This window comes from Elgaria multicarinata, chromosome 3 (assembly GCF_023053635.1).
Source record: "Elgaria multicarinata webbii isolate HBS135686 ecotype San Diego chromosome 3, rElgMul1.1.pri, whole genome shotgun sequence".
Taxonomy (NCBI): domain Eukaryota; kingdom Metazoa; phylum Chordata; class Lepidosauria; order Squamata; family Anguidae; genus Elgaria; species Elgaria multicarinata.
In genome coordinates this window covers 1,740,284-1,767,352 of record NC_086173.1, presented here as the reverse complement: position 1 = coordinate 1,767,352, position 27,069 = coordinate 1,740,284, and the positions used below count along the sequence as shown (strand labels likewise).

The 27,069-nt window shown below is 49.2% G+C and overlaps 2 protein-coding genes across 8 annotated transcripts in view; both read right to left on the bottom strand.

Moving 5' to 3' along the window:
- The window catches only part of PNPLA6 (patatin like phospholipase domain containing 6), a 62,011-nt gene extending 60,052 nt beyond the window's left edge, over positions 1–1,959 (bottom strand). For 5 of the 7 annotated variants that reach the window (XM_063119024.1, XM_063119026.1, XM_063119025.1 and 2 more), the window contains exon 1: positions 1,881–1,951. In XM_063119024.1, coding sequence (XP_062975094.1) covers positions 1,881–1,929 — 49 coding nt within the window. In that variant the 5' untranslated portion in view covers positions 1,930–1,951. Of the gene's footprint in view, positions 1–1,060; positions 1,257–1,880 lie in introns of those variants that run through there. The other 2 variants (XM_063119027.1, XM_063119028.1) reach the window with 2 other exon arrangements.
- Positions 1,960–6,391: 4,432 nt separating this feature from the next.
- MCOLN1 (mucolipin TRP cation channel 1) lies at positions 6,392–26,396 on the bottom strand. The gene is made up of 15 exons (XM_063119037.1): positions 26,318–26,396; positions 22,768–22,863; positions 22,267–22,484; positions 20,501–20,668; positions 20,240–20,396; positions 19,244–19,361; positions 17,522–17,618; positions 17,238–17,337; positions 14,640–14,746; positions 11,658–11,807; positions 11,419–11,520; positions 10,917–11,039; positions 10,107–10,313; positions 9,465–9,595; positions 6,392–8,663 (listed from the first exon to the last, which is right to left on the bottom strand). Exons 2-15 carry the CDS (start codon positions 22,769–22,771, stop codon positions 8,627–8,629), a joined length of 1,719 nt encoding a protein of 572 aa, XP_062975107.1. The 5' UTR covers positions 22,772–22,863; positions 26,318–26,396; the 3' UTR covers positions 6,392–8,626.
- Between the last annotated feature and the right edge of the window lie 673 nt (positions 26,397–27,069).

Here is a 27,069-nt window from a genome sequence, read left to right as displayed (position 1 = left end):
AACAATTCAGCTTAACCCACATTCTTACAGCTGCCAAATGAACATGCATTTTATTGATCACTCCTTGAACAGGGGGACCCAGAAATCAGCACAGTAATAATAGTACGAGAAAGAGCCCCAGCACAGAAGACCCCAAAAGCAATCTTCTAGTTCTCATTCATGCTGGAAGAAACCTGGAAAAGAGTGCGCAAGTGTCGGGGCAGTTTCTGCTTGGAGTACGTGTGTGGCCTGCCTGCAGGTGCTAAGGCGGTGGGCTTTCTCCTCATTCATCACAGGTAGCAGTCCTTGCCGTCCCGACTCTAGGTTCCTGATCAGCAACATGCTACTCTGAATGGCCACTGAAGGTAGCGTGACGGGTACAGCCCTGCTGGCCTTCTCAAAGGGAAGCTTGTTTCATATCCTTGGATCATGTACATCACTTTTCCCTGCATGTTAATTCCCCCAATATCCACTAAAGCAGACAAGTCACTGGATGGAACCTCTCCTATCACAATCCACTTCCTCCTGCCACACCTCTCACCAGCGCCCTTACTACGAGCTGCTCAGACACCCACGCATCAAGCCGGGTCTTCTTTATTACAACAAACGCCAATTCCTGATAAAGCTGATACCGTTTGATTATAACCAAATGACCTTGAGCTTGGCTCAGTGGAGCATATGTTACTGGAATGGATCCAGGTTGTTGAGTAATCCAGGCTGCTTGGAATACCTGCCCCTGTGTTGGTTGCCTCTCCCCCTTAGGGCAAAGGCCTGCTGGGCCCCACTGATCCCTCACTGAGTGGCACTAACCCAAGTGTGGAAGTTGGCTGGGACTGGGCAGCAGGGCCCCTCCTCCAGGCACTCAATGGAGGCCAGAGGCAGCAGCTGTCCTGCCCTGACCCTCAACTGACCATGCATCCCAAAGCTTCAACCTCTCCCTGGGCATCGCTCTACATCAGCTCACTGCACTGAGCTTCCAGAAGGGTTGTCTAAACAGCCTTCCCCGATGTGCCACGCTCCAGATACGTTGGACTACAACTCCCAGGGGGCCAGAATGGGCAAGGCTGGTGTAAACACGTACCGAAATGCAGTCTCTTGAGCAGAACCTTTCCTGGACCACCCCTGCCTTCAGCTACTCTTCCTTGCCCTGGGTAGTCCTTCCATTCACGGCGAAGCTCCGAGCTCTCCGCTACCCGGCCGCAAGCGCCCTTCCCTCGATCCACACCTGGCGCACCTCTGCTGCGCCCACGGAGGAGATGGGGAGCCGGTCACGGTCGCGCCAGGGGTGGCGTCGGCTCTGGTGGGGGGCCCGCCGGCTCCGCTCCACCTCCTCAACATCCTCTGTGAGCATTTCAAGGTCTGGAAGTGGGGGGGGGGCGCCTTCATTTGGAGGGAGACTCTAAAGGCCTGACGGGCAATGGGGGGCAGAGCTGCCACGATCCTGGTGGTGCCCCCGGGGCGTCTGCAGCCTGGCGCCCGCGGGCTCAGGCGCCTCCGCCGCTCCACGCCCTCCGAGCACTGGCTCTCCCACGCCTCCGCCTGAGGGGCTTCCATTCCCCAACACACACACACACACACACACACACACACACCCATCACACTCTTCCTTTCCTCTCAGCCTACAGCATTATATTATTATTATCATCATCATCATTATTATTATCATTATTATTATTATTATTCAGTCTACAGCATTATACGGGGGCTGCTTCTGTCGAGGAGAGAGCGGGGACGACGACGACGACATCTATCTACACGCACTCCACACATGCTCAGAGGCACTCTCTCTCTCTCTCTCTCTCTCTCCACTTCCATTACTATGTCCATGGCTGAGGGGGGGGGCGCAGCCTCCCTCCCTCCCTCCCTCCCCCTGCCCCCTCCCGCCGCCCCCTCCGACTCACCCGCGGCCACTGCCGGCTCCGAATGGCCCCGCGGCCCTCGGCGGCCCATCCTGCCCGCGCCCCCGGCCTCTCCGCCGCTCCCGGCACAGGCGCCCTGGCCAATGACGTCATCAGCCCGCGACACCCGGCTGCGAGCCGCTCGCCAGGCTGCCGGGACGTGGGGGGGGGGTGGACGTGGGGGGGGGGTCAGGAGCGGAGCGCCCCCCCCCCGGAGAAGAGCGCCCGGCCGGCGCGGGGATAGGCGCGGAGCACCCGGGGGGAGGAGCTGAAGTCGCCGACCGGCCCCGCCCCTCGCCTGAGCTTCGGAAAGCGTGCCTCTGAGCAAGTGCCGAGTACACGCCTGAGCAGAAGCAAGCCCGGTCGGGGTGGGGGGAGGGACGTCTCCGCCCCTGCTGCAATATTCGGGGCCTCCCACGGCTCCCTTCACCCGAGCTCTTCTTAGATCATAGAATCATAGAATAAAATCATAGAATAGCAGAGTTGGAAGGGGCCCACAAGGCCATCGAGTCCAACCCCCTGCTCAATGCAGGGATCCACCCTAAAGCATCCCTGACAGATGCTTGTCCAGCTGCCTCTTGGAGGCCTCTAGTGTGGAAGAGCCCACAACCTCCATAGGTCACTGGTTCCATTGTCGTACTGCTCTAACAGTCAGGAAGTTTTTCCTGATGTCCAGCCGGAATCTGGCTTCCTTTAACTTGAGCCCGTTATTCCGTGTCTTGCACTCTGGGAGGATCGAGAAGAGATCCTGGCCCTCCTCTGTGTGACAACCTTTCAAGTATTTGAAGAGTGCTCTCATGTCTGGGCTTTGTTTCCAGACCCCTGATCATCCTGGTTGCCCTCCTCTGAACACGCTCCAGCTTGTCTGCGTCCTTCTTGAATTGTGGAGCCCAGAACTGGACGCAATACTCTAGATGAGGCCTGCCACAGGCCAACCATGGGGCTCTTTCCGAAGGACAAGATGGGGGGGGGGGGCAGGGGGCAAAACTGCAGTCCCACCCTCCCAGTAATCGGGGTTATTACTTCACACACTGGGGGGGGGCACAAGAGGGGGACACCCACCTTTTCTCCACAGCCCTGGCAGGGAGGGGGGGCACAAGAGAGGGACACCCACCTTTTCTCCACAGCCCTGGCTGGGGGGGCACAAGAGGGGGACACCCACCTTTTCTCCACAGCCCTGGCTGGGGGGGGCACAAGAGGGGGACACCCACCTTTTCTCCACAGCCCTGGCTGGGGGGGGGCACAAGAGGGGGACACCCACCTTTTCTCCACAGCCCTGGCTGGAGGGGGGCGGGGGGCATTGTTTCGTCCTCAACAGGGTGACTCAGCCAGCCAGCAGCAGGTTTGCCCCCAAGAGCAGCACTTACCTATAACAAGTCTCCCATTCACAGGTATGATGAAAAAAAAATGGCAGATGCTCAGGGACAGGGGGCAAAAGTTGGCCTTCGCTGCCACCATCCCCACATCACTGGAGTGACAAGGAGGCTCTCATGCTTTTCACACACAGCCACAGCTCACAACTATTTCTTTTGCCCCATAGAAGTCAATACATACAAGCCATCATTGAGAGCCAAATAAAACCTATCACGTTAGCCCAATTGAAATCTGGACGGCCACAAGTTGCCATTCTGGCTCTTGACTGTGGATAAATGACATTCAAAATCAATTTGTCAGCCTTCCCCAACCTGGTGCCCTCCAGATGTGTCGGACTGCAACCCCCATCATTCCCAGCCAGCATGGACATTGGCCCTGCTGCCTGGGAATGATGGGGGTTGCAGTCCAACACCTGGAGGCAACAGGTGAGAAAAGGCTGCACTACAGAAATGTTCCCTTACCCCGAGGACAGTTGCAGTTCCCCAAACCGAGTATTTGAGATTGGGGTTTTCTTTTCAAACACATGATTTAGGTGTCAGTTCAAATCAAAACAAGATAGCTCCCTGAAGTAGCTGTCAGGACATTTTGATGGCTATTTTCTAATATGTGCAAGTCGGTTACATCAAACAAATACCAGAAACAACCCCAAATCAATAGTGTTGAGATAGAAGAGGTTCCGTAACCCATGGTGGGGAGTGTAGGGGTTGTTTTTCTGGAGACGGGAATGACCTCTCTTACTGCGAGAGGGCCCTAATTTATTTATTTATTTATTTATTACATTTTTATACCGCCCAATAGCCGAAGCTCTCTGGGCGGTTCACAAAAATTAAAACCACAAAAAACATCCAACAGGTTAAAAACACAATTACGAAATACAGTATAAAAAGCGCAACCAGAATAAAACCACACAGCAAAGTTGATTATAAGATTAAAATACAGAGTTAAAACAGTAAAATTTAAATTTAAGTTAAAATTAAGTGTTAAAATACTGAGTGAATAAAAAGGTCTTCAGCTGGCGACGAAAGGAGTACAGTGTAGGCGCCAGACGGACCTCTCTGGGGAGCTCGTTCCACAACCGGGGTGCCACAGCGGAGAAAGCCCTGCTCCTAGTAGCCACCTGCCTCACTTCCTTTGGCAGGGGCTCACGGAGAAGGGCCCCTGTAGATGATCTTAAGGTCCGGGTAGGTACATATGGGAGGAGGCGTTCCTTCAGATAGCCTGGCCCCAAACCGTTTAGGGCTTTAAATGTCAATACCAGCACTTTGAATTGGGCCTGGACCTGGACTGGCAGGCAATGAAGCTGGAAAAGGACTGGCGTGATGTGGTCTCGTCGGCCAGTCCCTGTTAGTAAACGGGCTGCCCTATTTTGTACCAGCTGAAGCTTCCGGACCATTTTCAAAGGCAGCCCAACGTATAACGCATTGCAGTAATCCAAACGAGAGGTTATCAGAGCATGGATAACTGTAGCTAGGCTATCACTGTCCAGATAAGGGCGTAGTTGGTATATCAACCTAAGCTGATAAAAGGTGCTCTTTGCCACCGAGTTCACCTGTGCCTCAAGTGACAGTTCTGGATCCAAGAGCACCCCCAAACTACGGACCCGATCCTTTAGGGAGAGTGCAACCCCTAAGCCCCGGTCCTGCCCAACAGGTGCCCATAATGCCGTGCAGCAGCACAGGTCATATAGCTGAAGGCTCATTTGGGGTTTACAAGAGTACAGCCTGAGCCACTACCTAAAAATGGTAAAACCAGTGCAACTAGAGTGCCTGGTGGGAAACTCAAATTGCTGAAACCTTCTCAGCTATACACGGCTCTCTGCTTTCCTGACCAGAGCAGGATTATATCTGCACATCTTGATTATAAAGCTGAACTGTCTAGAAAATTCCTGCTTGTCAGCAGGAAAGGTTAACCAGCCATCATGCTGCTGCTACACACACAGAGCGCCTTTGTTGCCACGTGCTGGGAGGAGTGATAAACAGTTGAGTTAGAAACAAATGTGGATTATTCTGTGGGTTGCTTGAACGCAGCCCAAGCAACTTGTTCACCCTGCTCAAATAACGAGAGAAGAATGGGGGGACGGGACAGCTTTATTCATTCCAGGAATGGTTCAACATCTTATTACACCGTGTGTATCTTTCAGTCCTCAAAATTAAGCCCCAAGGACAGCAGACCAGTTAAGTCTTGTATGTACCAGGGCACTGCTCCTGTGAATGATGCTGCCTGCATATACAACCTATTCCAGAAAAATATACACAAAGTCAAAGCCATCAGGGCTTCAGAATACTTCTCTTTTAGAGCAGTGGTTGGTATACGTGTGGAAACAATAGCCGGCGTGTCCCCAAACACGTGGCCTGGAGCAGCCTTCCCTAACCTAGTGCTCTCTACATGTGTTGGGCCAAAACTCATAATTCCAAGGGAAATATGAAAGATGCAGTCTAATACATCTGGAGGACACCGACTAAGATGAACTAAACTCTAGTTACTACGGATGCAACCCTAGGCATGATTAGCTACGTAACTGCATCATGTAGTGGGCACACATTATATCGCTTGAGCCCTTGGCATTTGCCACCATTATCTCTAAAATAGCTGCAATGCCTCAAGAATTCACAAGCCCAAGAAAGAATATAGTAGACCCAGCTGAAGCTTAACACACAGCAAATTACCCTAAGGTGAAAGTGCCACAAAATGTAACGTACATGCAAGCAAGACCATACACTTGGTAAAGATGTTCTTAAAACATCTAATCCCACATTTTCTTATAAGAGACACCCTAAGAGGAAAGTAGTCACGTCAGGTTTACATGGGCAAAGGCACTGCTCAGCTAGCCAGCTATTTGACAATATTTGATCACTGATTCCATGAAGCTAAGAATGTCAATTTAACAGGGTTGGGAAAGACCATGTCCCCAATTTGGAGCCCTCCTGTTCTTTCCCATCACTTCCATCTTTTTTCTTACTAGAAAAGTCCATTAAGTTAGGAAAGACAGAAAAGTTGCAAGGTGCCTTTTAACTGGTAGCAGTAGCAGCCCTCCATCTGGAAGCACCCTTGCTACGTATGTTTAAAATTAAATATACAGATTTGTAACTGGGGCAACCCTGGGGCTCCAGAATAAAAGGCAGAAGGAACTACTTAACCCCTTTAGTATTTTCTTTCCATATTTCCATATTTTAATAACATAGTTCGCTATAAATAACCAATTTCAGTAATTCAAAATTGCACTTCATTTCCCCCCATAAATTATGCTAACAACAAAACCCCAAATTAGTTAAGTCTCCTTTGTTACAATTCTACAAAATTAACACTTAAAAAATTGGCCACAATACTTGAATGGTCAACCAACAGTGCTTGTTTTACCAACTCAAGTAGCTAGCAGAAAGGTAGGAAGGGAAGAGTACAACCCCCGTCTCTCCCTCTACCCGAGTCCAGCAAGTCAAATCCTAACCCTGGCCGTGGACGTTTCTGTACTTGAAGTGAAAAGTCACAAGATGCCTCTCATCCTCTGGAACTGGAGCTCGTTTTTGTAAAGGACACACACAGAAAGGAGGGGAAATGATGCTTCTCTGCGATCTACTGCTCAAAAAAGATGTCCCAGGGTAAAGGGGAAACAGAATAATCATTGCAGCCCACCATGACTTGTTTTAGCCATAGTGGGTTGCAGTGCATGCTGGCAGCCATTTTGAAAATGCAACCCCAACTGGGATTGAGGGGACGGTTTGCTATGGTTTGTCATATTGTCTGAACCAGGGTGTTGAGTTGTTTTAGGGTTAAAAAAACCCTCAAATAACCCTGCAAGCAACCATGGTTTATTTGACGGTGAAAAAATCCTTGCCGTCCGGGTTTGGATGACATGACTAACCATGGTAATACCCCATCAGGGCTGAATATTCAAAATGGCCACTGGTATACGCTGCAACCCATCATGGCTTAAATAAGCCACAGTGAGCCGCAACGATCGTGCAAACCTGGTCAGTGAGTCAGGGCCGGACCAGAAGCCCTTTAACTTCAGGAGAGAGGTGGATGTTTTCACCCTTCTGGACCACAACTAGCAAAGTTCCCTTTTCCAATAGCCATAGGGAGCAGGGTCAGCTTCTCATCCAAAATGTTGACGTGCATGCTGGAATCTCCATTCATTCCCTCACTGCAAAATCCCAGCAGCACGGAACTGTGTGCAAGAGACAGCCACACAGCGCAGACATCCTGCAGGAAGTGTCTCCATGCCTGGCTGTCAACTCTGAACTCTGTTGCCTTTGTCAATCCAGTATTACCCTGCTGCAAGAGCCTGTGTCAGAAGCCAGCAGGGGGTTCCAGGCCTGGCCAAGCCCTCCTGCCCACTCACATTCCATTGAAGGTGGCCTATGTTCTTCACTGTATGCTTGACCAGTGAGCACGGCCCAATCTTCCTGTGTGCAACATTTTGAAGGCGGTGCTAGAAAGAGAAACTCATTCACTAAGACATGATTGAAAGGAAGCCAAGCTCCGTATTACTTGTCAGGACCCAAGAGGTGAGCAGAGCGCCTGAGGGATGGGACGAGATGTACCATCCCTAGGCTGGCATCCCCGTCTGATCTGGAACAGGATTCGTTCCAAACCAAGGCACTCAAGTGAGACCTCCTCACAACTGAGTGGGAGAGGCAGGGAAGGAGGCCCTCTAGCTGAGCCCCAGGGAGCCCAGCACCAGGTGAGGCAGGGGAAGCCCCTGCCCTTCCTCTCCGTAGTCTTCACAGCAGCTCCCCTGCTCACCAACCAACGGCTTCGTTGCATTTTACTCTGTAGCATCCTGAACCTGCCAGGTGCCAGTCTGATGTGAAACCAGTAACAGTGGAGAGAAGCCTATCCTGCGGAGGCCCTCACTTGAACGAAACAAAGCAATACTCTAGTGCCATCCTTCCCAGACAAATGAAAACCTCTAAAACGTGCCCCCCAACCCCCCCCATATGGCATGGAAGGGGGTGGAGGCCCCTCAAGAGCAACGTAAAGGGCTTTGCCCTGGACCTACTTGTGACATGACCTTTTTTTATGAAACCTTTTTCTTCCAAAATAAACTTTTAAAAACTCTATCCCCCGCTGCAGCTGTTTGGCAAACGGCCTGGTTTCCTGTGGTACACACAGCAACGGCTTCAGCAGGGCCGAATCCAGCCCCAGCGAAAGCCTAGGCCTACTTAAAACTCCACTTCCTCTCCCCCCACTCCCCAGGTGTCTCTCGTTCAGATGCCGAGGACGGTCTCCACTGCTCTCCGTGGAAGGAGCGCTCACAGGAGGCTGTGACACGAACTGCCACGTCTTGCCTTAGTCACTGCCACAGAACAGGCCTCTTCAGTCCACATCCACGCCAGGTCCAACAAACAGTCCCTTCCTGATCCATGCTGGAGCTTTCAGTTCACTGCCAACACGGTTTCCTGCAGTGGGGTTCTGGGGGAGGGGGGGGGAGAGAGAAGAACCATCACGCTCTGCAACCCTTGTCCCCCTTCTCACAGCGAAGGCAGCAACATGTGCCCTGGACTCCCAGCACTGACTCTCTGCTCCCGTCGGGCCATTCCCAGCACTTCGTACAGAGACGTGGAACCTCCAGCCCGCAGGCCAAATCCAGCCTGCCAGTGAACATTTGATGGTTTCCCAGCTTTTCCCCATTCTAAAGGGTTGAAATGCCTCTATTATTATTATATTTATTTATTTATTTATTTATATAGAGAGAGCGGCATCAATGTACATGGTGCTGTACAGAGTAAAACAATAAAATAGCAAGACCCTGCCGCCTAGGCTTACGTTCTAATAAAATCATAATAAAACAATAAGAAGGGGAAGAGAATGCACCAAACAGGCACAGGGTAGAGTAAAACTAACAGTATAAAAGTCAGCACAAACTCCTAAGGCGCAGTTGCTGGCAGTCAGAGCGTGAAGCTAAAACGGACGGCTATTTCTGCCGCGCTCCTCTGGCCTCCAGCACGACCCACGCCCAGAATTCAGCCCTTGGGCTGAAAGAGCTTCAACACCCCGATTTCATACACGCCCTGGAGGCTCAGCCCAGATCCTCTGCAGCACATGGGCTGTGAGGCAGGGGTCAGCAGCCAGCACGCTGCACCAGTGCAGGATGGGGCAGAGCCTTGCATGGTTGATGTTTCATCCTCTCGGAGCGAACAGGGAGTCTTCCAACCCGAGGAAAGTTGCTAGGGACTGAGGCGGTCCCTCAAGCGCCTGCCCCTGCAGACTTACCGCTCACAGCAGCAGAAGATGGAGCACGAGGAACTGCTCTCCCTGCGAAACTTGCCAGATCTGGGGCTGTCCTTGCACTCAGCTATGTAGGTGTGGAGCTGCGTGACAGCCGCTTCCCCCTCGCACTGATGCTGAAAGAAGAGGAGCGAGGAGGGGCTGTGAGGGGCCTCCGCAGCAAGGCCTGGTGCAGCTGCTAGCCACCCAGAAGACGGGTCTGAACAGCAACGGCTCCGGCCAGGGCGGCTCTGGGACCATTTAGCCTTGACCGTAAGTGGCAGTGGCTCTCCAGCATTTCAGGGCAGGCGTTTCTCCAGCCTGGTTTAGAGAAGCCTCCAGAGATGGAACCAGGTTCCTTCTGCATTCAGTGCAGGTACTCTACCAATGAGCCACAGACTCTCCCTGGCAGCAGGACAGGGACTCCAGCAAAGCCAACAATTCAGTCTCTCTGGACAGGAACTAGAACTCTGAAAGGAACAGCGCCCCTTCCTTCCCCCTCTCCCCCGCCCCCCCCCTTGGTTGCAGCTCGCACGAGAAAGAGAGCATCTTTGGAGTCCCAGAATGCCGAGCTTTGTCAAGGCATTCAAGCAAAGCTGCTCAGCTCCAGCTCTATGGGCAGGCCTGCACGCTCCCAACAAGACTCACCTTGATGGTCTCATAGGAGCCAGTGATGAGAGCAATGAAGAGGCTGAGCACCATGTAGATGAAAAGGCTGATGAAGGTGTACAGATAGAGCTGGCTGAACAGCCACACCAAGTAGCTGCTCTGCTGCATCTCGGCAAAGGTCACGAACATGTCGTCCCCATTGATGAGGGAGAAAAGGCACTCGGACACCATGGAAAGGGTGCGGAACTGAAATGAAACGAACAGGCGAGGAACTGAAGACAGCCCAGGGGGATTCAAAACTTGCTGGAGAAAACCAGCGAGCCGGAGAAATGTCCCGGGGCCATGCTGAGCATGGAGCAATAATGATGCTTAAAGAAACCTGCACACAGCTGGATATGGTACAACCTCACTACAGCATCCACACATACAGGTGCTAACTACTGCGTCCTTCTGACCTTTGAAAGAGGCAGGGCTTTCAATCAGGTCCAGAACAGGAAATCCCCAAGCAAGGTTCTATGCTTCCCAGCTGGGACAAAACCACTCCATTTCTCCTTGGAACGTGGGGGGCTGGCAGCCACGCTGTAGGGACTTCGGCTGAGTCACAGGATGGACGCTGGCCAAAGCAGGGGGGCTGCCACATATGTTGCCTATCCAGAAGGAACTAATGAATGCTACACACATTTGGTCATGCTACATTTTCAAAGACGTAGGCCCTTGTGCCTTTCTTCAACAGCAACGAGTTAATTGTGACCATGCTTTGGAACAGGAAATTGCTTGCACTGATCTCAAGGCCTCCCCCCTTGCTCTAGGCTATGCCCAACATCTATACCTGCTCCCCCTTCCACTTACCTTGACATGGTAGGGTCCCAGCACGATCCAGCCACAGAAACAGTAGCCCAGGTAGATGACTGCCACGCAGCAGCAGAAGCGGATGACATTGGGGAGGGCGACCCGCATGGTGACAATGAGGATCTAGGGAGACATCAAGCAAGAGGATGAGCTAGAGCAATCCTGAGACCCCTAGATTAGAAGATCTAGATTACAATCGCAGACCCCAAATCCACATCCCAGCTCAGCTCAAGCCTTGCTGGACAGCCTCGGCCAAGTCAGTAGTGATCCAGATAAGGACAGCTGAGGCTACGAGAGCACGGTGACGAGAAGAAGTGTGTCTGCACTGTGGCATAGTAAAAGTGCAAAGCGTGGTACTGGGTGCAGGATTTATCATGCCAAGGATGCCAGCTTTCAGTTTTTAAAAAATGCATATAGAGGTATCATTTCTGCTGCAGGACCTTTCTGATGTGGGCCCCTGCCATGACAGAGGGAAACAAGAGAAGAGAGCAGCTCAACTCACATTGTACTTCTGGAAGAAGCTGAGGTAGCGCATGACTCCGACCCAGACCAGGAGCGTGGAGGTGCCCAGGAGGATGCCGCACACGTCATAGTTGGCAAAGTTCTGCGAACAAGACACAGGGTTTGCTCTTTAGGCACCGTGAGGTGTGACGTGAACAGAGTATCTGTGGCTCAGACTGCAGCCCAGCATCTGAAACTTTGCCCAGGCCCTTCCAGCAGCCTGCCAGGGCGGTTCCTTACCTTGGACTCAATCCCAATCTTCATTATGGTCCCCGACACAGTGAAGATGTCGCTCACCACGAGCAAGATGTACCAGCCGTTCACAAATTCCATGCGGTCGGATAGGCAGATGTCTTGGTCGTAGTGGCGCTGGAAGAAATGGCTGAACTCCTGCGCACAGAGAAGGAGCCCCCATGAACTGCCTGCCCACTCCAAAACACAGTACCTCCTAACCCCACCAGCCCAAATCTTTCGCTCCCCTTCCCCTGCTCCAGAGGAGTAGGACAGCGCTAATACTACTCAGTTTACAGGATCATCAGAGAACCTGTGAAGAGCTGGGGGCTCTCAGCTTCCTCCCTGGCCAGATGGTCCACCCAGGCATGTAAAGACTGGGGAGAATCCCAGCCCCTTCTTACTATTTTACAGGAGTTTGCTCATAAAATAGAATCCCTGGGAGCAAAACTGCTTTAACTCAGCTGACATTTCTCTGCCTGACAGCAGCACCAGCATTTCAGGTAACCAAGTCCACTGCCCCCCCCTCCATGACCCCCCACCCTCCCACCCACATGGTGGCCACAGAACACTTACAGACACCACAGTTTGTAGGTGGCAGTTTCTAGTCTTTATGTGAGACAAGTCCCTATAATCTGGTGTTCTAGTGCACCCTAGAGCAAGGTTTGAGGACAGAATTCAATTCTTATATTTTGTTCTCCAATATACGTTGAGAACGTTAGCTTCAAGTGTAGGGTGCTTAAGAAGGTAGGTGCTGCTACTAAGATTTGCTGATTTAACCATGACATCAGACATAGAGAGCATCACACTATTGGGCAAAACAACAGCCGGGTCCACGAAGAAGCTGACTTTCACTGATCTCAGATTCCCATAACGGTGAAGCTTTTCTCTCACTTCCTGACTTTCTAACAACATCTAATCAGGAAGCCAAAGCTGCTCTCTCACAGACCAACTTCTCTGGGGGGGGGGGGAACCTCTACACATGCTCTGCAGCTCAAGTTTCTACTTTAGCAGGTAACATACATCTAGCTGAGTTACATTGACTAGCTTGATTTTACCTGGAATTCAGTGCGTGTTTGGTGACTTCCTTTGCTGCCCCACCCCCCCACCCCATCAACTCCTTTTTAAATATTTGGACATTTGGCTGAATTCTTTTAAAAGGCTATTTTCAGTGAAGCCATCTCCGTGGGGCAGGACTGTACGGTGGCTAAATTACCCCTTGCGCTCTTAGGCTCCACAATTCAAGAAGGATGCAGACAAGCTAGAGCGTGTTCAGGGGAGGGCAACCAGGATGATCAGGGGTCTGGAAACAAAGCCCTATGAAGAGAGACTGAAAGAACTGGGCATGTTTAGTCTGGAGAAGAGAAGATGGAGGGGAGACATGAGAGCACTCTTCAAATACTTGCAAGGTTGTCACACAGAGGAGGGCCAGGATCTCTTCTTGATCCTCCCAGAGTGCAGGACACGGAATAACGGGCTCAAGTTAAAGGAAGCCAGATTCCAGCTGGACATCAGGAAAAACTTCCTGACTGTTAGAGCAGTACGACAATGGAACCAGTTCCCTAGGGAGGTTGTGGTCTCTCCCACACTGGAGGCCTTCAAGAGGCAGCTGGACAAGCATCTGTCAGGGATGCTTTAGGGTGGATTCCTGCATTGAGCAGGGGGTGGGACTCGATGGTCTGCTATTCTATGATTCTATGATTCTAGGGTTTTCACGCAAGAAGATCCACAGTGTCTTTCTCTTTTTCTTTTTTCCATGAGCTGGGGTGAAGGAAGGGGTCCTTGGCCGAAGGGCATACAGCTCCCCATGCAGGGTGGGTCAGGAGGGTTAACCTGACTGGTGCCAGCCTGTTCTCTTTCTTTTGGGGGAACTCTTATGAAGAAGCAGCCTGTCTACCAGCAGTCATAAGATCTCCCAGATCTCTAACACTCTGCAATGGGGAAAAAGTGGTTTATAGAATCCATCCCTGGAAGAAAAGAATATGGCAGTGGAGGCTCAGTGCAGAGTGAAAACAAGCTGTCCACTCAGGTCTACCCCAACCTTAGAATTTTAAACTTTGAAAACCATTTTTGACTGTAATGTTGAGTTCGTATGTCTGGATTAGCTGATTTGCCTGCAATTCCTTCCTGTATTGATTCAGCACCTCTATAAACAGGTGATAAACCTTTCTTCCCAGATCCTTTGCTAATAACTCTGAGCAAACAACTCACTGTGGTTCTGCCCCATGCACATCATAACTTTTAAAAGCTGATGTTTTGCTTAACCACCCACCGCTAGGCAGCACTTGCAATTTTATTCGTTGGAGGAGTGCGGTCTGGCCTTGCACATTTTCAGATACTGTCCTTATCTCTACTTTTACACACCACCAAATTATTAGGAGGGCTGGGTGTGGAATGAAGAGGGAATGTGGGTGTGCTGCTGCTTTGGAAAGAGAAAACCAGGGACAAACCAACCCATCCTGAATTGGACGGTCAGTCCATACCGTGGGTTTCATGGGCTTCAAATACAAACCACATACTTAGGAACACGTGTCTGTTTTTCCCACCATCTCCATGGTTTTTTGCTCTTTACTGGAACTGTTCAGCAGAGCAAAGGTACTGCATGGCACTCTGCTACTGCCTTGTTCCCGAAAAACGAAAGGAAAGCCTTTTCTGCTCCTAGAAATAGAGATGGAGGGTTGCTTTGGCACCTACATTATATGCTTTTAGACGCCAGGTGAAGACCTTTTTATTCTCCCAGCATTTTAACAATCTATAAATACATTTTAACTTGGTGTTTTAAATTTGTACTTTTGCCTTGCTGCTGTTTTTTATCTGGTTGAGCTTTTATATTGTATTTTATATATTATGTTTTTATACTGTTGTTTTATACTTTGAATGGCTTTAATTTTTGTGAACCGCCCAGAGAGCTCCGGCTGTTGGGCAGTATAGAAATGTAATAAATAAATAAATAAATAAATAAATAGATGCCCTTTCCCTAGAAATGCTCACATGCTGCAGTAGAAGCCCTCTGATGATCGAGCGGGAACACAAGATGAAGGACAGCACACAGACGAGGAGCACAACCACATCAAAGAACATCCGGAAACGGTTGTCTCCTGCAAGAAAGGGGGAGGGCAGTGACGGGTTTCTGGAATATGCAAGGTGCTAAAGAGGACAGATACAATCACAGAAATTGCAATCTAAACAGTATTATTTATTTATTTATTTATTACATTTTTATACCGCCAAATAGCCGAAGCTATTGTAGAGGGGCAGGCAGGGAAGAGGTCTGACCATGTTACTCCACTTCTGAAATCTCTTCATTGGCTTCCAATTCACTTCAGAATCCAATATAAACTTCTCCTGTTGACCTACAAAGCTTTTCACTGTCTAGCTCCTTCCTATCTTTCCTCTCTCATCCCACACTATTGCCCTGCTCGTGCTCTTCGCTCCTCTGATGCCATGTTTCTCGCCTGCCCAAGGGTCTCTACTTCCCTTGCTCGGCTTCGTCCATTTTCTTCTGCTGCCCCTTACGCCTGGAACGCTCTTCCAGAACATTTGAGAACTACAAGTTCAATCGCAGCTTTTAAAGCTCAGCTAAAAACTTTTCTTTTTCCTAAAGCTTTTAAAACTTGATTTTGTTCTGACTTTTATACTGCCTGTTTGGTGCATTCTCTTCCCCTCCTTATTGTTTTATTATGATTTTATTACAATGTAAGCCTTTGCGGCAGGGTCCTGCTATTTATTGTTTTACTCTGTACAGCACCATGTACATTGATGGTGCTATATAAATAAATAAATAATAATAATAATAACAACAGGCAACAAAGGTATTGCTATGATGGCACATGGAAGTAGCAACGTGGCATTCAAGAGGCCGGTGGACAGGGAGAAAGAATGGGACAAAAGCAAGCACATTTGCAGTGGAAAAGAAAAAAGGGGAAATGAGCATGGGGAGAACAGCCTGAAAACTGATGGAGCCCATCTTCGCCCAAACCACCCAGGACAGAGATGTTTGGATCACAGAAAATGGAAGCTATTTCACTGTGGCCATTAAAAGGGCTGATGGATTCAATGTAAGATACGGTTAAGAACGAGACTGAAAATAAAACAGAAAATATCATAATGCTATTATATAAAGCTATGGTGCATCTGGAATACAAAGTATAGTTTTAGTCGTCCCAATCCTTCAAAAGGTTGTTAAGGTCCCGAAAAAAGGACAACTAAATGGATCTTCCCTATAAAGAAAGGCTTTAGAGGTTGAGGCTTTTGAATTTCAAAAATAATTAGAATTTAAATTATCAGCACAGCAGGGATTAAAAAGTCTTCTCTCACTACACTAGACTAAAACTTGGGATCAGTCCATGAAACTGAATATTAAAGAAAAGTATTTATTTATACAGAACATCTTAAACTTCTGGAATTCATTACAAGATGGGGGATACTTGGCTCAGCAATACTACAAACGAGAAGGATCTTGGAATTGTTGTAGATCGCAAGCTGAATATGAGCCAACAGTGCGATATGGCTGCAAGAAAGGCAAATGCTATTTTGGGCTGCATTAATAGAAGTATAGCTTCCAAATCACGGGAGGTACTGGTTTCTCTCCATTCGGCCCTGGTTAGGCCTCATCTAGAGTACTGCGTCCAGTTCTGGGCTCCACAATTCAAGAAGGACGCAGACAAGCTGGAGCGTGTTCGGAGGAGGGCAACCAGGATGATCAGGGGTCTGGAAACAAAGCCCTATGAAGAGAGACTGAAAGAACTGGGCATGTTTAGCCTGGAGAAGAGAAGGCTGAGGGGAGACATGACAGCACTCTTCAAATACTTAAAAGGTTGTCACACAGAGGAGGGCCAGGATCTCTTCTTGATCCTCCCAGGGTGCAGGACACGGAATAACGGGCTCAAGTTAAAGGAAGCCAGATTCCAGCTGGACATCAGGAAAAACTTCCTGACTGTTAGAGCAGTACGACAATGGAACCAGTGACCTAGGGAGGTGGTGGTTCTCCCACACTAGAGGCCTTCAAGAGGCAGCTGGACAACCATCTGTCGGGGATGCTTTAGGGTGGATTCCTGCATTGAGCAGGGGGTTGGACTCGATGGCCTTGTAGGCCCCTTCCAACTCTGCTATTCTATGATTCTATGATTCTATGATTACCTGAAGATCTGGGAATTGCCACTAAATTCAATGGCATTAACAACCCCTCAACAAATTGGGAGAGAGCCAGTGTGGTGTAGTGGCTCTTGGAGGGAAAAAGGCAGGATATAAATGTATAAATAAATAAATAAAAATAATGGATAGCCGTATTAAGAGATGCAGCTCAATGTGTTCATGAATGAGGTACAGCACAGCTGTTGCCAGCGAGGCAGAAGCTGGAGTGGGGGGCAAAGGCACCGGTGTGGAAGGTCCAGTCTTACTGACACGCAGCACTTTCACATGCTACAGTTTTATGAAGAAGCCAAATGCCCTTTAAGCCAATTAGGATATTGCTACAACCCCCTGTTGGATGCCTTTTCACATCAAGCCAGTCCTGCCACTTCCAAAAGTTAGTTTTTGCTTGTGCAATGTTGCTTCCCCTGCACACACACACACACACCCCACTGGTACCTTTGCCATAGACACTTGGGTCCTTGCACTCCTGGATGTCCACTTTGTTGTCCAAGGAGATCTTCACTCTGCCACTGTGTGCTTTGTTGTCAAACGTGATCTGGAGTGGAGGAAAAGGAGGTCAGTGGGGGAAATACCCCTGGCCAGCACAGTAGAAGCCTCAGACCAGCATCTTCAGCTCTCCCAGCGCAGCACGTGAATGCGGAGTCCTCAAACACAGGCGGAGAGGCAAAGGCGCCTCCTCCTCCTCCTCCTCCTCCTCCTCCTCCGACATCGGTACTCACTGTGATGGAAAATGTGTAGCAGTCTGGAATTTCATTGTTGATGATTGTTTGGATGTTTATGGCTTTCAGCTTGAACTGGATGGTGACATTAATGAGCCTGCCAGAGACAAGATGTGCAGAATCAGCTCCATCCCAGTCTGTCACTGAATTTCACAAGAGCATGACTGCAAACAGAATGGAGGGCCTCTCTTATCAGAAAAGCTTAAGGGAGCTTACGCTTAGACCAGAGAGGGAGAGAGAGAATAGCAGCACTCTTCATATACACCAGAAGCAAAATCAATCTTAAGGTAATACCTTAGGCCAACTCAAAAGTCTCAAACTGTGCAAACTTTTGCAATCTCTAGATCTCTTATCAGGTAAGATATTACAAAATGCAAGCTGGCGGAATGTGGAGGGGGGATGGGATTGAGGGAGGAGGAGGCTGCCTTGCTGTTGAAGTTATAGTATTGTCAGAGTCTTAAAAACTTAAAACAATTAAAATCAGTAAAACTATTTAATTTAAAAGGTTAAATTAAAATAAATACGGAGAAGGATTTGCAGACACTGAAACTGGGCTCTAGCAGGAGATGTGATAGTATCAGGTTCAATGACTCTAGGACCACAGAAAGTAGCAGACGACTGCTGATCCTTCATTTTTAAAAATATGAAATCCAGCTGTTAACTCATAACAGTGTCCATCGTGGGTGAACCAGACAGGTTCCTCGATCAGTGGGAAAGAGTAGAGATAAACTAGGCAGTCTTTATATTAACAAAACTGGAGGTAATTTTAGGTGCTATACTAGTATAGGTAGAGGGAAGTTAATAAAAGCCAAATTGAGTAGCTTTACTTAGTAGATGGAAGGGAAGAACCCTCAGAGAAGGAAGTCTCACCTTTGGGAAGTAGAAAATTCTCTTCCTCCAATAAAGGGTCACACTATTGAACAGTGCAATTCAGTGTTCCCCAAGTCTTACAAAAAGCAAAGGTACCCATGTTGGCTATAATAAACTCAGCAAATATAGTAATAGGAATCATGCAATATGGTGGGTTCAAAAATGAATGGCTATAATATGTCCATTGATAAGTTTAAGGTTAGTAGATGGAAACCTTCAGATCTGCACAGACAAAGAACTTTGGAATAATCTTCCAAAAACAGTAATGGGATCAGAAAGCTTCAATGATTTAAAAACAAAGTTGGAGGGAAACCCTAATGATTTCTTCCCATGGCCTGGTTCATACACAAAGCGAACCCATGGTTTAATTAAAACATGGCTTGTTGCCCTACCCATGATTTGTCTGACAGACAATCAAATGAACCATGGTTTGTTTTCTCAGTTCCCTGGGTTGTTTGTTTCCCTCTTCCTTTGCCTGCTCCCTCCCTGTATTCCAGATGTCTTTGCAGCACTGGCCTGTAAAGAGGCTGGGATTTTTTTTTACTGCTTTTGCTCTCTGCTTCTATAGCCTGGTGAAACAACCCATGATCTTGGGTTCACACATAACCACCTATGGTTTAAACAATCCTCAGTTCACAACCCAACAGGAAACCATGGTTTCTCTTCATGGGTCGTTTGTGGTTAACAACCCAAAGTTAATCCCTAATTCTGGGTTTGCATGTAATGACAACCCATGATTCTACAAATCATGGTTAATTAAATCATAGTTTGCTGTAACATTTTAACCAGGTCTTTGACTTCTTGCAAACCATTCAGTGCTGCTGCAGACAACCAGAAAATGTGCCTATTTACTTGTAAAACTTGAGAGTAAAGTTCCTGTAGCTGCGGTCTGGCTCCAGGAAGTCTGGAAACGTCTCATCAAAGTCCAATGGAGAGAGTGTCTTCTCTGGAGGATCGACACCCAGGCACTCTACACAGAAAGGAGACATTATCCCAGGGACAAGTTCCAGACCATGCCCATGGGGCAGGTGGGGCATCTGCCCAAACCAAGCTGTACCTGACACTTCCTTCTACAAAGTAAAGCAAAATACACGGAAAGCAACACTCCCAAACACCCAACCTGCACAAGACATCTCCTCTCTCCACCCTCCTCTGCTGTAGGCCAACGTAAGTGAAGCAGCTCAGAAACCTGACAGACAGGAGTACAACTCAGGAAGGCAAAAGTGGATAATAGAGCAACTCCCAGAGTCTACAGAGGATAGCTCTATATGGTTCGGGTCCAGGTTATTTGAAAGAACGTATTCTCCCTTATGAGCCTGCCCGTGCTTTGAGATCTTCTGGGGAAGCCCTTCTTTCAGTCCCACCTTCTTCACAGGCACGCTTGGTGGGAACATGGGAGAGGGCCTTCTCGGTGGCTGCTCCGGTGCTCTGGAACTCTCTAGGCTGGCTCCCTCCTTGATGGGCTTTCGGAAGCAGGCAAAAACTTTTTTGTTCCAGCAGGCCCTCCATCTATGTTAATGTCTTATAATTTTGTTGTGTATTTTTTTAATTGTTTATGGTTTTGTTTCCCTCCCCCCCCCCCATGTATATTTTAAACTTTGTAAGGCCGCCTTGAGGCCCAGCATTGGGCAAAAGGCGGGATACAAATAATAATAATAATAATAATAATAATAATAATAATAATAATAATAGTGCTATACTACAGAGGAAAATGCTCGCTGTTCCTTTAAGCCCCAGGGTGGGCCCCAGATAGCTGAATGGGTTGAAAGCAAGGGAAAGCGCCATTTCCACCTCCAAAGGTGCAAAGCAGCTAGGACATCTGAGGCCCCGGGGAAGTCATCGGCTCACCTGTGATGACCTTGGGGTCGATGTTGAAGGTGTCATTGGCCGGATCAATCCTCCCTTTGCGGTAATATTGCTGGCAGAGCATGAGCGCCGACTGGTTAGCACGGGTTGTCCGCACATAGGCGTAGCGCCCAATGGTCTCATTTGGGATGGCCAAGTACTGCAGGAGGAAGGTTCCCACCGCCACGGCGGTGCCAGTTAATGCCGCTGCCTCCTCACACAGCCCCCCCCCGCCCACGCCAGCGCAGCTGTGCCCCTTCTCACCTTATCCACCGCATAGAACATGTGGTCGTAGACATCTGCCTGTGTATAGACCGCATAGGTTTCCTCTGACCCGTCTGCATAGTTCTTCAGGAAGAGGTGCTTGAATGTAATTGTGTTCTCCTCTTTGAAAGTTACCACCATTTGATTGCTGAGTCCAAAGAGGATGAGCTGTGGGAAGGGAAGGTAGAAAGCACAGACCGGGCTGAGGAGAGTGGAAGAACCACAGCCTTACACAAGCTGGTATGCCGGAATGCCCCCTGCCCCACACCGCCCACCCCTTCCTTGCTTGTAAGGCAGATCTGTCCAGGGATTCAGAGTCAGTTGCCAGGAGAGAGAGGAGAGATTATTTCCAACTCCTATCTCTGGGGTGTGTGTAGTGAAGTACTTTACCATCCCCCACCCAGGGCACCTTTCTAGATTTCGGTAGAGCTGTTCCCTCCAGCACTCACAAAAGTCCTGCTCCATGTAGGAGAGTAGCCTGCTGCACAGAGCCCATTGTCAAAGGCTGCACAGGGCATAAAACAAACTCTTTGCTTCCCCCAAACTCACGAATGCCTTGTGGAAAGGTGCTTTCCACGGCTAGTACTGCGAAATGTTAAGCATGTCCCTTGACTCTGACATTATTAACAAGCTGAAGTGTCTTAGCCCTGATTTAAACACAATAGCTGATAGTCCTTTCGGCTTCAGTCTGACATCTTTCATGAAAAATATTAAAGGGATCTTTTCTTCCTTTAAACAATTTGGGTGCTTAACATTATTTGTTTAAAAAAAGTTCTGAAGAGGACATCAGCCATATGCATGACTTTTGTATTAAACAAACCTTTTATTATACTACACGAACGAATTGTACCAACTAAAACGCAGATAGCTTATTGCCTAAGCAAAGTTTAACCAGAGGGCAACCCTTTCTACATGGGCAGATTGAGACTGCAGTGTTCAGCATATTATTATTATTATTATTATTATTATTATTATTATTATTATTATTATTATTTGTATCCCGCCTTTTGCCCAATGCTGGGCCTCAAGGCGGCCTTAAAAGTTTAAAATATACATGGGGGGGGGGGGAGGGAAACAAAACCATAAACAATTAAAAAAATACACAACAAAATTATAAGACATTAACATAGATGGAGGACCAAATTATTCTCCAAAGGCCTGCTGGAACAAAAAAGTTTTAGCCTGCTTCCGAAAGCCCATCAAAAGAGGGAGCCAGCCTAGCTTCCCCGGGAAGAGAGTTCCAGCGCACCGCAGCAGCCACGGAGAAGGCCTTCTCCCATGTTCCCACCAAGCGCGCCTGTGAAGATGGTGGGACTGAAAGAAGGGCTTCTCCAGAAGATCTCAAAGCACAGGCAGGCTCATAAGGGAGAATACGTTCTTTCAGATAACCTGGACCCGAACCATATAGAGCTTTATAGGTCATAACCAGCACTTTGAATTGTGCCCGGAAACAGACTGGAAGCCAGTGGAGCTGTTTTAACAGGGGAGTCGTGTGCTCTCTGTAACCAGCCCCGGTCAACAATCTGGCTGCAGCTCTTTGAACCAGCTGGAGTTTCCGAACACTCTTCAAAGGCAGCCCCACGTAGAACGCGTTACAGTAATCCAATCGGGATGTAACTAAGGCATGTGTCACCGTGGCCAGGTCCGACATCTCTAGGAAGAAGGTAAACAGCTATTCACAGGACAACATTTTTAGAAGGTTTCTGGACAGAGCTAGCACAAAAGCCATCAGAGACACTGTCCCAGGTTCACCTTTCCTTACACACCTGGATAGTGACTATTAGGATCTTGATCAGCTGCAGGACCAACTTGAACGGCTTCCGGCCTTTGGCACGAAACTTGTCACAGGGACTCATGAAGTAGTACTTGAGCCGCCTGCGGAGTTCCTCCTCTTCTGGGTGAAAGGAAACGGAGCCCAACCTTGGCCGCTCGTCTCCATCCTGAGACCCGTAGTTATTCACTGGGGTCAGCAGTTTCTGCCTCTCTGCAAAGAGGGAAAAGAGCACAGAGTCTCTACAGTCCCAGCTTCATGCTGCAAGGAAGGGGACTAAAATCCTTTCTGCACTCATGAAAACAATCCGAGATTCCTGTGATTTAACAGGTATGATAGTTAAGTCCCCTAAACTTACTGCTGTTATCTCTGCTACCCAACTAATCCCAACTTCACCTAATCGAATTACACTTCCCCTGCCAAAGAAACAGGCAAATCAACACTTAAGACAAATGCATACTTTTGCAAAGTTCACAATAATCTCTCCCCTCCTTACCCATCCTGCAGTTCCAAAGTCAGCTCACAAGACCAGCTTTGTGACTTGCTGGTGCGTCTCGTTCCCCTCCGAGGCATGCAGTTTGTCAGCAAGTATCTAAGAACAGGCATAACACTACATAAGTGCATGACTTTGGAGGGTGTGCCAAATTATGACTCTGTGTAATGGCCAACCACAATGGCTCAAAGAACCGTGAGCAGGCGAGTCCACAAAAGCATTAGTTTCAAGACGAGTACGACACAGTGGCTGCTGACTCGCTTGATGGCAGGTAAGTAGAAGAATACCCAAGGCGCTCCTACTACAGATCAGTAGAAAGAGGAAAGGTTCTCCGTGAGACAGCTCTGTGTTTCCAGCTACTAGCCCAAAGTGGAAGTTCCACACCAGATCTGAATTGCTGACTAGCCAGACACAAAGTTCAGCACATTGAACAAAGAAGAAACAACAGTACTCTTAAGTTACCACAAACAAGGTCCACGGAATAATGCCCTTCCTTTAAATCAGGGGTGCAGAACCTCAAGCCCAGGGGCTAAATCTGGCACTGCATAAACCACCCAGAGTTAACCCAACAATTGTCCTGTTTTTTAATCCATAAACAACCCAGTGTTTAAACGTTTGCAAATCATGAAACAACCCAGGAATGCCTCATTCCTGGCTTGTAAATTAAAAGCAGAAACAACACACACACAGCTTGAACACTCTGCTTGTCCCCAAAATTCCTGGGTTGTTTAACCTGGAAAGTCTGGGTTGTTTATGGATTAAAACCTGGAAACTCTGGGTTGTTTATAGATTTAAAAAAACAGATCTGGTGTGGAATGGCTGCCATGACATGCGAACCTGGTCAGTAAGAGCTTTAAGCTAAAAAAAATTGCCCCCACCCACCGCTGTAAAGTGGCCACCAAAAGCTTCTCCAAAATGGAATTAAAGAGATTCAACACCCCAGCTTTTGAATGGTCCTTCCCACCCATGTTATCCTCGCAACAACCTTGTGAGATAGATTAGACTGAGAAATAGTGACTAGCCCAAGGTCAGTCAATGAGCTTAATGGCCAAGTGGGGATTTGAACCCACATCTCTGTGGTCCTAGTCCAATATTCTTAACCACTACACCATGCTGGCTCTTAAGCAATTCCATCACTATCTCCCCAAAGGTTCTTCGTTGGCACCCATGACACTTTGCAGTACTAAATGTCCCCCCACTCTTTTTTTTTTTAGAACAAGGGTGCTTCCAGACAAGGCATTGATCATGGCATCAGCCTGCTTCATTGGTGGGATTTCATAGGGGGGGTCCAGATGGCATTGTCTTCCATTCATAACCCTCCAGTGCTTTCTCACTGTGTCTTCCATCTTTTTTCCATTAAGGAAGAAAAGACAGACAAACCTTCTGATAGTTAGCACTGAAATTCTTCAGTCTGGAAGACCACCAGGGATATTATAAACGTTTTAACAGATCTTTATTGTAGGCTGTCTTCGTGGCCTGTTTAAGGGGAGAATGGCAGGAATGGCAGAATACGTTTGAAAAAAATAAATATTTTAAGGGCATCCTAGCCTCCCAGCAGTTCTCTATGCCAAAGCATGACAACATCATCTGTCCTTGTGGATGAATGTGTGTCTGCTTATCTCTGCAGGGCAGGTAACGGACTTCTAGCATGCTCTGCGGAACCCTCAAGTCCCTGGGTGTCAAGCTAGTACATCACCATCTCATTCACAAGAGCTGGATTGGGTTTTGGGCCCTATCTATGCCTCTCCCATCCTTCCCGTTCGATGTTCAGGAAACCCTGAACTCTTCATAGGTGGACTTGTCTGTTGAAGGATCGCTGTGCACTGCAAAGGATTCTGGGATGACGTCTAGGGTGCACTCTCCTCTGCAACCAATAGGTGTGTTTTAGAATGAGCCCAGCACATCTCTACCACAGCTGTGCATCACGAAAGGCAGGGGCGGAGGCATGTGGCTCTCCAGATGTTGGACTACAACACCCATAACCTCTGACACTGGTCATGCTGGCTAGCGCTGATGGGAGTCTGGAGTTCAACAGCATCTGGTGGGCCATACACAGCATCTGGTGGGCCATACACAGACACACCCTGACACAGAGGGATCAATGGGTAGTCCAGGGGGAGGGGGACTCTCTTCCAGGACAGTTTGACGAGCCCAGAAAACCACTAAGGTTTGGGCTGAATGTTTGGGCCCCCATCTAGATGTGAACCCCGGTTGTGGAACGAGCTCCCCAGAGAGGTCCGCCTGGCGCCTACACTGTACTCCTTTCGTCGCCAGCTGAAGACCTTTTTATTCACTCAGTATTTTAACACTTAATTTTAACTTAAATTTAAATTTTACTGTTTTAACTCTGTATTTTAGTCTTATAATCAACTTTGCTACGTGGTTTTATCCTGGTTGCGCTTTTTATACTGTATTTCGTAATTGTGTTTTTAACCTGTTCGATGTTTTTGTGGTTTTAATTTTTGTGAACCGCCCAGAGAGCTTCGGCTATTGGGCGGTATAAAAATGTAATAAACAAATAAATAAATAAATAAATAAACCCTCCAGAACGACATCAGGAAGTAGGGCTGGGGGAGAGAAGTTCATCACCAATGAACAGTGGATGACACCTGCCATATCTACACTAAGCAGGATGTAACACTTTGGAAACGTTTTGAAGACTGTCTAGGGAGCGTGTCCTGGGCCCCAACAGTGGTTCCTATTGTTATAAACCGTTTTAAAGCAGTCGTGTAGACCCTGCCTGGATCTTATTCATTGGAGTGGATCTTGCATGCAGTTCTGCTTAGTGTTGTGCGGTTAACTCTTGCATTGTTTGCTCTTTCAGAATCTGTTGTTGTTGACCACATAAACCCTAGTCCTCCCGAACTCCCCCGGCCCACACATGGGTTCTCCCTCTTTCTGCTTCTTGGTCAACAGAAGCAGGGAGTGGCGAGGCTGGCCTGAAGCCAGGGCGAGCGGGCAGAGGGTTCGAGCTCCTTCCCTCTGGCTGCAACCGGCACCTCCTCCTAAACCAGCCTTCCTCAACCTGGGGCGCTACAGATGTGTTGTAGTCCAACACATCTGGAGCGCCCCAGGTTGAGGAAGGCTGTCCTAAACCCAGGCGTTTTGTCAAGAGCTCCAAGCAGGGCATCTCCAGCCGGCCACCCACCCACCCAGCCACCGTGTTCTGATAGCTTCACAGGTGTGTCCCGGTGGCCTGTGTGGTCCTGTCCAGCTGGAGCCCACAGAAACGTCTTGGCCGTGGAAGGGGCTCCAGCGCTCTTGGGATGTCCCCCCACCCCCACCCCCACCCCCGTCGCCATCAAAATGCTCTGGGTTCCTGCCCAGGCGCAAGCACTGAACTGCGCGGCGGGGCGCAGGGGTGCCTCCCGCAACGGACGGGCTGGACTAGGGCCCCCATCATCCCCGGCCAGCCTAGTCAAGGGCCGGGGGTGATGGGAGTTACAGTCCAACCCGACCGCGGGCCCCAGCAGGGCTGGGGAAGGCGGCACTAGGCAGACCTGCGGCGGCGGCGGCGGCGGCTTTCGGGGCAGGGGCGAAGGGGAGCGCTCACCTCCGGGAGAGCCGGCGCGGAGCGGAGCGGGCGCCGCCAACATGGAGCTCCTCGCGGCCGGCTCCGAAGCATCGCACGGCGCTCGCAAACATCCGGTCATGGGGCCGCCGCGGGCTCCGTCACGCGCGGAGGGAGGCAGGCGGGCAGGGAAGGAGGGAGGGAGGGACCCGAGCTTTCCTCCGCCTGCGCCAGGCGGCGCGCCCGGGGCGCAGCCATCCAGGGAGGCTGGCGACGCGGAGGCAGGTAGACCTCACCTGGCGGCCCACCAGGGCCCGGGCTGCGGGGGCTGCCCACTTCTGCCCACCCCGCTGCCGCCCCGGGAGGCTGTTGAGCAGCAGAGGAAGCCGCCGCCGCGGCCGAGGACTGCCTGCGTTTGTTCGGGCTCCCCGGTGGGCTGCCCGGGGCCACGACCAGGGCCGGTGCCAGACTATTTTGCGCCCTAGGCAAGGTGAGCTACTTTCACACACACACACACACACACACACCCCAAAAAAATGCCAACTTTGATTTTTAAGAACAGATGTTTCCTGGAAAAAATAAGAAGCACAAAACTTGAAACTGCTAAATTTATTTTAAAGTGCAGGAAATACGTGATGCCAATTATAGCAAACTAATTGGAAAGGGTCTGCTATTTTAGACTATGGGTCTAAAATGCATTATTGAATAGGAATATCACCTCCAAATCATCCCCCCCAACTCACACGCGCACGCACACACACACTCAGCATCACTGACTCCAAACACACACACAT

What these genes read in the sequence shown, in the direction of transcription:
- MCOLN1 (XM_063119037.1), bottom strand. An exon ending in TCCTAATAGTCACTATCCAG is followed by an intron (nt 20,669 to 22,266) that starts GTGTGTAAGGAA and finishes CCCTTCCCACAG; the next exon opens with CTCATCCTCTTTGGACTCAG. An exon ending in CCCAAGTGTCTATGGCAAAG is followed by an intron (nt 14,747 to 17,237) that starts GTACCAGTGGGG and finishes CCTTTCTTGCAG; the next exon opens with GAGACAACCGTTTCCGGATG.